Below are 12,640 nucleotides of genomic sequence, written 5' to 3'. Positions count from 1 at the left end.
CTTAATAGATATTGTCACATTCATAATTGCATAATAGTAACATTTGAAAAGCTGTGAGCAATCAGTTCGCTTCGGCATTTCCGTCGTAGGTTGGGGTGTGATAGCTTACATGGCCTAAACGTTGATGCCACATATCTGGCATTTGCTTCCTTTTTGTCTACTCTACATAAGCAGATTCTACGTTAAGAACATATCCCAAATTTTTCTTTACCCCTGGCACGTGATAGAATTCTCTTAGGGCCAATTCTCTCTTGTTGCTTCCCGTTGGAAACACGACATCCCCTATATGGGAAATGGGGTGTTTAGCATTGTCATCAATCACCACTACCCTGTTGCCACCATATGTAGACACATTTTGCAGTCGTTCTTTGTCTCAGGTAAGATGATTAGAGGCACCCGAATCGACGATCCATTCATCTAAACAGTTTTCGGCAGATGCTGTGAAGGCTACAACATCTTTAGTTTGAGCCACAAAGGCTTCCATATCCCAACCATCTTCTTTTTCAACAGTGACTGCATTCCCTTCATTATTCTGTTGTTCATGACAACTCCTTGCAAAATGACCCTTTTGCCCACATTTGTAGCATTTAAACGAAGACTTATTTTCGTTATATTGTTGTTTACGATCACAAGAGGCTTCTCCTCTATCTGAACTGCATGTCTTCTTCCCACCATATTCACGATACTTATTATTATAACCATACCGATTTCCACCTTTTTGCTTGTAGCCTGACTTGAATTTGCCCTTTCCTCTTTCAACATACACAGCTTCATCTTCTATTTTTGTTGTTGATGTCGAACTAATCGACAAACCGCCCAATTTCTTAGCTAGGGCTTCTTGGCTTGCCAAGATATTCTCAAATTCACCCAAAGACGGTTGGGTAGGCCAGCCTTGCACCGCGGCTACAAATCTCTTGTACTCAGCCCTCAACCCATGAATAATGATGCGCTTCATTCGAGCATCACCAATCACGAATTGTTGTTCAGGTTCAGCTATCTCCCCGCACAGGGTCTTGACTCGGTGGAAATATTGCGCAATTGTCAAATCTTTTTGTGAAATTGACAACAATTCATTCTCCAACAATTGGAGACGAGCGTCATTTTTCTTAGACAAAACTTCAGCTAACATATCCCATGCTACTTTTGGGCTCGTTGCATCCTTGATATGATCAAGGATTTCTTCCTCTACCGTTGTCTTGAGAATAAACATAGATTTTCCGGCTTTGACTCACCACTTTCTTAGAGCTCCATCTTGTGTTTCACGGGGGGGGGGGGGGGGGGGGGTTGAACCGTATCACTCCCTTGTACCACTTCCCAAAGATCTTGCCCCTGCAAATATGAAGAAAGATACATAGCCCAGGTCTTGTAATTCTGGTTATTGAATTTCTTCACACCACCGATTAATTGCAGGTCTGACATCTTGAATGGAGGCTCTGATACCACTTGATAAACAAAGTGGATTGAATCAAAGCAATAGCAAACACACAAACTATGAAAAATATCAACTGAGAACTAATCTACTGTTGTTTTTTCAATGAAACGGAATAATGAAAAATACAGATACAAAGAAAATAAATAGGAAAACAAAGCTAAAAACTAGGGCCACTACTCCAACGTTCTACTTCCTACAGAATAGGTAAACCTTGACCCAACTAATACTAACAACCTCCTTCATATTTGGATGATAAAAACAATTAAAAATAAAAATAACAAGAAAACAAATAATGTAGATAAGCCACAAAATGAGCACGTGCAGTAACTTTTGACCAGAAGCACAATAGTGGAAGATTGAAATTTTACAATTCATTGATCTTAGATTTGGATTGTGCAGATTAATTCAAGAATAAGAAAATAAGGACAAGCACATTGTCACACCTCGACCAAAGGCGGAGGAACATGCCGGGGTGCAACGGATTGCTCAAGAACACAAGACACTATTAAAGTGACAATATTTAAACAACTCATTCATTTCATTTAAGTAACAAAAGTAACACATATTGTTCATACAAATAACACCAAATGCAAGAATTAAATTGTTCATTCTTCTAAATAACCTAAACGGTCTTAAAATAAGATAGCGTCTTCAAACTCCAATCAACCAATAATCAAACATGTAACAATGCATAAAATACAATTTGTCAACACGAATGTTGGTGAGCAATTTCATAGTTTTGAGTATATATAATATGAGGCAAAATCCACAATTCGTATATGAAACTATAAATAAAAGCAACAATATTGGTATATAAATCATAAAAAAATGAGGATCCTTTCTAATCGGTAACAACCGACATACTCGGATAATGAGACCCTATTCTACTAGCTCAAGGCTTAAGTAGTTAGGTGTCACACCCCGAAAATCTTAACTTAACACAGCAGAAGACTTAACTTAAGTCATTCAGGTTATGACAGATGCCGATAGCCAATAACAATAGACAATTAATAATAAAAGCATTATGTTTTATTTAAAGAAAATATTTTACATTATCAGAGTTTATTACACGTGCTATTGCACGGTTTACATTATTCCAACTTCGTTCAAACACCACACGCCCTCCTTTCCATGCCACCTCGAAATATTCACTTACCTGAAAAACATATTAAAATATCGATCAACACAATGTGTTGGTGAGTTTCCCTTTATAACAAAATAGTCCTTATATATATATATATATATATATATATATATATATATATATATATATATATATATATGAATTGAAAACATAATCCATATAATAATCAAATCCGATATCAATTCGTGTGTAATCGTCATTACACCCCGAATTATATCCAAAATATATTCCATGTATAATGGTCTACCGCCGTTATATCACAAATCCGTGTGTAATGATCTACCGTCATTACATCACAAAACAATAGGCATTTTATTTCTTAAACAAATCGTGTTGTTGTAAACTAGCTAAGAATACAACATTACGTTTGACTATCATAGTTGATAACCCGATACATACCATACTCAAAATATTCCCACTTTTAACACAACGCAATTGGAAGTGGGGGCGTCACCCCAATAGATCTACTAATATTTTTGTGCCCCTTTCTAGGGTTAACTGTTATTTAGCCAACTAGTCATCCCGGGTTTGACATGGTTTGTAAAATAAAATGCCTTTAATTATCAACGAAAATCATATGTAATAAAGAATATGCTTTTCCCCAAAACACAATTAAATATCGTTTTGAAAACAATTCTGGTTAAAAATCGAGGGGGTCGATAGAGAAACTCCCGGTTTTGTAGCTTTTTGTTTTCCAAAAATCACGTGTCCTATATTAGAACACGTTTTGTCAGTAAAAACTTAATTTTAGTTTTTATACAAAACTCCTTTTTAGTTTATAAGTCTTATTCTAGTATAAACACATAAGCACATAAGCGAGTACACATAGTTCAGTTTTCCGTTAGCTATTAATTAAATTAACAATTAAAATATAATAAAATATTTTATGTTTCAGTTGCTGGAAATTTTTAAGAAAATATTAATCTTCTATTTTTCACAAAACTTGTTGGTTTTGTCGATTTTATGCTTAAAATGCGTTATTTTGTTTTTTCGTTTAAAAGGTAACTTATAAATTATGAGAAACACTTGTTATATATCTATTAATCAAGTTTTATAAGTTTACTTGTGAAAATATATTATTTTCATTTTTGTTAATATTTTCTTAAAATAGCAACTTTTTAAAGTTTCCGTGTTGGTTTTCGCGACACGAACCGTTTAGAACTAAGTTTTATCATCTTGTCCTTTTCTCATGTATTAACTTATGTTATTCATGAGCATTTTAACACGTCATGGGCTGCTCTAAAACAGTTCCTAATAGTTGTGTCGGTTTTGATTAAAAAGCCGATTTTTTGACCGTTTAAGTTAACGAAGAGTCCAATAAATTACACAAGTCTATACTAATCATCCTATGAACTAAACACACATATAATAACATATAATTTACCATAAATTACAGTTTTGACTATATATGCTCATAAGATGCCTTAATCGAGTTTTTCGGTTCCTAGTTCGTATTTTAGGTTACCTTAGCAATGTTACTAGTTAAGCTTGTTATTTTTATATATACAATTATCATCAAATATCTTTAAAAATCCAGATCTTTAAAATATTTTCTAATCTTCTAATAATTCCAAAATATTACTTTTAAGAAAAGGTTTCTATTCTATTTTAGAAGAATCTTTGTGTTCATGATCCATGTATTTGTTCTTTTCAATAATTATCATGTTTTAGCTTTTAGATGATTCTATTCCTTTGTATCTAGTCACTTTTATGTTATTTCCATCTATATAAACCTTTTAATCAATCTTTCAAATCAAAGGATCATGGATTTTATAAGTTTTCTACGTGTTGTTCTTACAAAGTTTTCCCATTTTAGTAACTTTATTATTTAATAATTCTAATTAATCTAATTCTTCCACTTTGATTAAATACAATTCTATGTTTAATTCATTCATTTAATTTGTTAGGATTTCATACATCCTAAATAATCTATTCCATTTTATTCTTTTAATTCACCATTTAACAAAGTTTCTATCTTTAGCAAGTTGTTGTTTATCTCAACAATGTTTTTAACTAATCCAAGTTTCTAATCATTCATTCTATCTTGTTTTAAGTTGTTATTAATCACCTATTGTTTCCATCTATTACAAGTATTTACATCAAAACATTATTTTCATCTTTTCTTTAAATTAAAGTTTCTTTATTTAGTAATTTCAACAATTATTAAGCTTCAATTATCAAATTTTAACCTGCAACCTATCTTACTTATGTTAAGTTATCCTACAACATCTTTTGATCCAAAAATGTGTTCAAAATCTCTTAATTAACTTAATACCAAAAATCTCCAACTTTCACAATTATGAACCCATTCTTGTTTTATTCATTTATAACAACAATCTTCAACAATCTAGGTTTATCTAACAAGTTAAAGACCAATAATTCATCCCAACCTTCAATCTAATAACAAACCCTATAATCAAACTTTTTCAAATTTACCAAAAGTTCAAGAGATTATCAACAACCCAATATCAATCTATTAATCAATATAGAGTCTTTAGGATATATGTATGCATGCGTATGGAGTTTTAATTCTCTCGTACATATATATATATACATATACCCACGGCTCACACACATATACATACACTACACATATTATCAATCTTTCAATCAAACTCAAGTATATCAAATCTTGTTTATACATAATCAATACTCCTTTAATCTAAACATATTACTTACTTGATTCTTAAGAATTTGAAAGATGGAAAGAGTGTTGATAGTGAGTGTAGTGTGCTTCCTAGCTTAACCTCTCCTATTGATCTTCAAACTTCTAAACCTCCATTGATTTATTCTTGATTAATATGTGTGTGTATGTTTATTGAAATTATGAATTTTGTTTGGATGTATAAGGGGGTGCTTGGGCCGCCAATTTTAAAGGGAGAAGATGGAGGAGGTGTAGAGTATTGAGTTGGTGAATAGAGTGAGAGGTGGAGTGTTTAGGGAATGAACATGTGTGTAGTTTCTAGAAAATAATCATTGGAGTGTACTTGGGAGTGTAGGATTGGAACACTTGGGTATTGATGTGTCCAAGGTGGGGGCGGCCTCGGGGTGTTGGGTGGGGATGCGAGGGGTTTTGGTTAATAACTAGGTGATTTTTGATTATTCGTTTAACGTATTTCGTGTTTTAAATATTCAAACGAATTCTGTTTTCAATAATTTTTGTCAGACTTTGAACGAAATCAAATTCCTGACAGTATGGACTATAAAAACTATTTTCTTGAAAATAGTTGGGGTTGGGTCTTTTCCGGGTCTTGTACTGGCTCGTGCTTGTTTATTTTCCAATTTTCGTGATTTAAGCCTTTCTAAATTATATTTTTATGTTGTCTCACGTGTTTTCATATATATATTTTGAATTTTTTAGATTGTTTAATCGATTTAATGATTTATTTACTTTCTGGATCGCTGCCCGAGGTATTTGCACGTTTTTCTCGTTTCGTGCCGAAATTTGGACTTTTTGTTGACTTTGCAAGATATTGAACTTTATTAAAGGAATTTTTTATTAATAAATGATATTAGGATGGATAAACATGATTACATTAGTGAAAATTTTTGCCAAATGTTACATCAGGGGTGCGTATGATCATACTTATTGAGGCTCAACAACAACATAAAATAAACACTCGTGCACGTAAAGCATATGAAACATATAACACACAATAGAGCAAGTATTCTAAGTATCATACAACCTAGAGTTTGTGGTTTGAGGATAGAGTATTATAAATCATTCTTGTTTTGAATAGGTATACATGTTACCCCCAAAGTATAAAAATGAAAATGGGGGATGAAATGTACTCACATAAAATAAGTAACTTGGAGGATTAGTTTTTGATAAAACGGAAAGGTAAGTTCAATGATCAAGACCTAGATTAAAGAGAGTCTTGAGTTAGTAGATAGTCTTAAAAGCTTTAAAGTAAAATAATATGACAAGTAAAATAAATCATTAAAGTTTGAGAGTTAAAGTGTAAATACATAAGGATTAAAGTAATGGTTTTAGAAAGGTAAGTATATTCGAAATCGGGTCTCGGTATTCTATTCATTAGTTTTACTTATCATTTGTTAAGTAAATATTTGGGTATAATTATGCTATTGCAAGACCCTTTGTTAAATAGATACTAAGACGAGATTTTACGAGTGTTCGAGTTTGTCGGTTCGAGTCTTGATAATTGGTCAAGCCTGAAGTCGAGATTCCAAAGTGATAAATGTTATAAGATAACTCAATGAAATCAAAAGAAGCTTAACCAAGTGTGCAGTTCTATTAAGAAGAACCTTAACGTCCGTTAAGCGGGTGTTTACCTTTTTCGGTCCAAACTTGTTATAAGATCAAGTTAGATCCAACATACCAAGTGTTTTGAGAAAATAATTAAAATTAGTTTATAATATAGTTTTAGAGAAGAATACGAGATTCGGTGGCCCAAAACACAACTAGTGTGTCTTAAGCGAGTGAACTAGTTCGGTTTGGTTCGGTACTTGACTCGGAATAAGACCGAGGATGGTTACCACATACCCAATACCAGATAACTTATTAAAAGGAACTTAGAAATTATAATACACAAATCTTACATGTAACATATTAATAAATCATTTTAAATATAAAGCATTTAAACGAGAGTTCAGTCTTGGTTCGGTCCTTGACTCGGAATAAGACCGAGTATGGTTACCACATACCCAATACCATAGAACTTATTAAAATATACTTAGAATTAATAATACTCAAGTCTTACATACAATATGTTAACAATAAAGTATTTAAACAAAAGTTCGGTTTTGATTCGGCTCTTGACTCTGGATGAAACCGAGGATGGTTGCCAGATACCCAATGCCATAGAACTCAATAAAATGATTTGGAAACTAAAGTAATTAGAAACTAAATAACATTAGTAAGCTTGCATAAATTGGAGCATAAATTAAAGTGTTTAATCAAGGACTATAATAGTCCTCCATGAAGCCTTGCCTAGCAATACACCTAAAACGACATGGTCGGAGATGGGGAAGCCAAAGAAACAAGGGAAGTATGTTTTAAACAAGCTATAATAAGAAGTTTTAATTAACAAGAATTAGCTACAAACAAAGATAATAAGTAGTTTGACCTTGAGAAGTCAAACTATCAAGAGTTTGAAGAAAGAATACTTAGATCTAGATTGGAGAGAGTTTGAGGTGAATGAGCAAACCCAAAAGGGATGTATAGGTCTTGTTTATATTGGGGAAAGAGTGAAGGGTTGGTCATAATGTTGCTTTTAAGGTTACATGTTTTTTTTATTTGACAATTTTAGTCCCTTAAGTTTGTTTTAACTCGTTTTTAGCCAAAAAGGGTGTCATAACGTACCGAAAGAGATGATTTCTTGATCCGACAATTGTGTAACATAAAACCAAATATTTTGTTAATAACGAAAGATCCAAAAGACCAAAACAAGTCGGGTTTCCGATACAAAAACAAATATAAGTTAAACCGAAAATGACAAATGTCACACACATTAAGGTAATAACCCATTTATGATAACTTTCTCTCTCCACATGCAAGAATCATTTTAAAACATCAATAACTTTTTCATACGACATATAAAAAAATCACCATAATAACAAGCGTTTTTTTATCTTTAATATGAATATCATATTGTTATATAAAAAAATAGTGGGTTTTTTTATACTGTGTTATTTAATTGTTCATTATGTTTTTCAATTGATACTCAGGCAATGTGTAGTGGAGGGGCTAAGAAATGGGGCGATTTGTTCCATGTGGCGCCCAGTCAGCAAATGGGTGATTTTTGATTTAGTGGTACAATGATGTGGTAGTCCAATATATATATATATCACACACCAACTTATAATAATAATAATAATAAAACAAAAACATCATGTGACAACTGCATGTCGCCCACCTCCAAACTTGTCGCCCCAATTTGCAATTTGTCGTCCCTTCTCCTTTACCACTACACATACTCTCATATTAAAGATAAAAATTAAAACAAAGATTACATCATTGTGTCTTTTTTTCATCATTGTGTCTTTTTTTCATCATTTTGTCTTTATGCTCAACATTTTTCTTTCTACTTCTGATTTTGTTTTAGTCATTTTGTAATATGTTCATTGTCTTTTTTTTCAGAATTGACATGTGACATTTACTTAAGTTGAGAAAAATAGTATTATGTTCATTGTGTATTACGTTCAAGTCATTGTGTAATATGTAGTTTCCATTGTGTTTTACGTTACAGGTCATTATTTTATATGCATTCACCATTGTGTTTTACGTTTCTAATATGTCGAGATTGGAGCCCTAATCTGCTGATCCTACACGAAAAATAAGAGACGCTGATGCTGCATTGAAATAAGAAATTTCCTACATTCAAGAAGCTAGGGAAGATGGTGGAATAAACTACTCACTGAACCCGAATACTCTGGTTCATGGTGATAAGACGGATCAAGCTCAAGAGCCAGTTACTATGATGGTTCTTCCCGCAGTGGTGAATCATCTAAACCATCAAGGCGAGGAAAGAAGAAGAGATACAACATCACAACGGTTGCCAGTCTTAGAGACCGTCTTTACGCTTATCTCGATGACTCGCTAATTCTTTACTACAAATGGCACGCAACAAGCAAGACGTGGGCAATCTGACGTGCCAATGGGGACCTGAATTACATGTGCTACACCAATATGCATACACTGTCTAAGATCGACATGAGTTATTTCAGACAGTTCGTAGGTCAGGGTGCGGGTGAGGAGAAACTGAAGGGATGGTTTATGAGATTCTTGAGCAAGGAATGGAAGAACGACTACCCTAACTTCAAGCTCAACAAGGGTAAGTTATATTGGTTATCCAACTGAGATTGATCCGATCTCGGGAAAGAAAAGAAAGGCTTGGAGGTACAAGATTCATAAGGATGTGAGACCTATCTACCACGGGTAACTGTTTCTCGCCCAACTTGTTTCATGACTTCATTTTCTGGGAATTTGACAACAACACGGGGGAAATGGTTATTCACTGCAAACGAATGTATTTTCTCCGCTTCTTTGATGAACATGAGCTGGCAGACCTCAGCAAAGAAGACTTGATGAAGTTGTACAACTCTCCATTAGCCACGGTCGAAGATGTTTGTCGGGACAACAAGGACATGATAGTTAAGAAGTTCAATAAGTTTGTTCACTATCTTGTTGACAATCAACTATATGAGAATGACGAAGGCTTCGACTACAAAATGGATTGAAGCGGAAGCTAAGGAAATAACAACTAAAGACTAGAGGGAGATTGTAGAGCCTAGTTTTGTTAATTAGTCTTTTGTATTATTTCTGTTGTTATCAATGTATTAATCTAGCTTCTGTTTGTTGTAATAATGTTTAGGCTCGAAACCTTGTAATGTTGAGCCAATTGGGTCGAACTTAATGAAACAAGCATGGTATAGCTTGCAGTTGCAATATATATAAATAGTGCAACCATACACATGCAACATAACCTTTTGCATAACCTTATCTACAAATACTCACCAACTCTCCTCCTACTCTCTTTTTTTCCTTTTGGGGAAATAACCAACACTAACAAGATCCGAAATCTTGGTTGCTTACTAGTGATTTCTGCTAGCTAGTAAGTGAGATTGATTCAAAAACTTTGTTATTTGATCTGTTCTTAGGACCTATGGTTGACATTGTAAGTCAGCATTGCTCACGATTCTTTAAGGTGTGTTGGGGAATTTCTGCAAACGATTATCTTTGAATATCTGAGAGTCGTGTAAACACTATCAGATCAAAATTATTTGTGGTTGCCAAATATTTTGACCACATGAAACTCAGAATTATAAGCAAGAACCAGGTATGGATTTGTGTATTTTATGATGAACCAGAAATAACTCTGTATGATGATGATAACGTTATATTAGGGTTTACAGGGATAATCATAAATGTTTTGCAGTTATCATAACTGCAAATACGCTCATGTTTTTTTTATTAAACGTTGTAAAAAAATAATTAATTAATTTTCGAATATGTTTTTAATAAAGAAACATATGTCCAAAATAAAAAAAAATTAAGCTTACCTGACAGCTTGACCCCAGACATGGGCGCTGCTGCCCCTTCGACCATGCCACCAGGGGCGCTGCACCCGGACCCCGTCAAGGGGGCGTTGCCCCCTTGGAACCCAATAACTCAGGGGCTTCGCCCCTAAGTTCCAATTATAATAAAATCAAATAAATGTGCACCCCACATCCGATTTATTTAGATTCATATTACAATTAACTTGATTAACAAGTTAATTCCAAATTACACTAAAATCACTAAAAAGGTGTATATTGCATGAAATCTATTATTTTGTTGCTCATGAATAAAATTCAATGAAGTTGAAAACGTGCGAGCAGGTTCTATGCTAATTTGTTAGGCCATAATTATAATAAGATTATCAATTGACCTAAGAAAATATCTCATTTTAATAATATGTGCGTGATCCTACCGGTGATTATATTTTTGAGTTTGTCGGTTGACTTAATATTCACAATGCACGGCTAATATTTGTTAATGAGTAATGAGTTTTGAAGTAGGTTTATTACTTTAATTTTAATTATTATTATATTTGTTTGTTGATTTTAAAACCACACCGCTCAGGGGGTTTGAGAAAACACATCATTAGCATAAGTGTTTTGTCACACTCTAAATTATGTAGTAAGTGAAATATAATTATTTTTGTGAAACTTATTTAATTTAAAATAATGTAATATATCTAACTATCTATATAATTGTTTACTATAAAATCTTAGGTGTCGCTCTCATATTATTTCCCTCATTCTCTAGAGCCACCAGATTGCTTGATTTATAAGTGGAGGCTTCTCATGCATTTGACCCGAATTTGTAGATATGGGTCTCACCAAACCCGGATAGTCTTTAAATGGGTTATAACATCTCATTTATTTGTAAAACTATTTCATAAGTTACAATAATTTTCACGGGTCATGGGTCTCACCGAACTCGGATAACCTTTAAACGGGTTGTAACATCTCATTTATTTGTGAAATAACCCCTTAATTATCAAAGAATAATTTTCACGGGTTATGTGTCCTTACCAAACTCTAATAGCCCTCAAATGGGTTATAAGACCTCATTTATTGATAAACACTTTCATTATCAAACCCTAATTTAATTTATCTGCTTTACACGTTCTTCGTTGCTTGTATATCATCTCCATTGTTGGTTAATTCCAATACTACTCACCATCGTCAACTACATCAACGCCTCTTTTTTCATTAGACAAATATTTGTGTTCATGTTTGTACATTTAAAAAAATCAACATGCTCGTGTTCGTTTTGTTTGTTCGTTAAAAATCTAAAAAACCTAAACATCTCAACTGATAAAACCCAAACGTTAAAAAATATAAATAACAAATTAATATATATGCATTAAATTAAAACAAAACTACGTTAAAAAATAAAATAGTTATCATAAAATAGCAAAACGATTAAAAACAAAACTTTAAATAAACTCCCATAACACGGGAGGATCAAACTAGTTTAAATATATTTATTTACATTATAAATTTTTTACACATGTAATCTAACTATGTAATATTAGTGTGAAAGTATGACCAAATTAAAAGATTTAAAAGTTGTAACATGATGTGGAACTCACTATGTTATGGGTGGGGGTGGGGGTGGGGGTGGGGGTGGGGGTGGGGGGTTCACCTTAAAAATTTTTTTAATGTTATTTGTATGTGAAAATTTATGTGAAAATTTCGATCTCCCTCCTTAAAATTAGTGTTAAATTACAATGTCGCCCCCAAGAAAATAATTCCTGGATCCGTCACACTGGGAAGTCTCTTACAAACACCAATCCCTCCCACGGATGACTCTCCTTCCTCTCTCCCATCATCTCACATAAATGGTAGTCTCATTCTTTTGTCAATGCTCGTCTCTCTTTCGTCTGCCACTTTTTTAGCTAGGCATTTTGTTAGAAAATCATGTCCAAAAACTCGGAATTTGATCTCAATGAATATTAATTAGTTTTGTTTATTCTTAACACTAATTATATAGCCCTAACAATCTATGAATCAAACTTCTAATTTCTAGATTTCGAAACTAATAAAATAAATAT

At 33.0% G+C, this 12,640-nt stretch overlaps 1 protein-coding gene across 1 annotated transcript; it reads right to left on the bottom strand.

The window, feature by feature from the left end:
- Positions 1 to 373: 373 nt before the first annotated feature.
- On the bottom strand, positions 374 to 1,210 carry LOC143623107 (uncharacterized). Its single transcript, XM_077094087.1, has one exon. The coding sequence runs from the start codon at positions 1,208 to 1,210 to the stop codon at positions 374 to 376; it is 837 nt and encodes a 278-aa protein (XP_076950202.1).
- Between the last annotated feature and the right edge of the window lie 11,430 nt (positions 1,211 to 12,640).

The sequence above is a fragment of the Bidens hawaiensis genome, unplaced genomic scaffold (assembly GCF_021521415.1).
Source record: "Bidens hawaiensis isolate Kalapana, Puna unplaced genomic scaffold, B.hawaiensis_p1.1 tig00000369_1, whole genome shotgun sequence".
NCBI lineage: Eukaryota > Viridiplantae > Streptophyta > Magnoliopsida > Asterales > Asteraceae > Bidens > Bidens hawaiensis.
The sequence above is the reverse complement of the archived record's forward strand: the minus strand, read 5'-3'. Positions and strand labels throughout refer to the sequence as shown.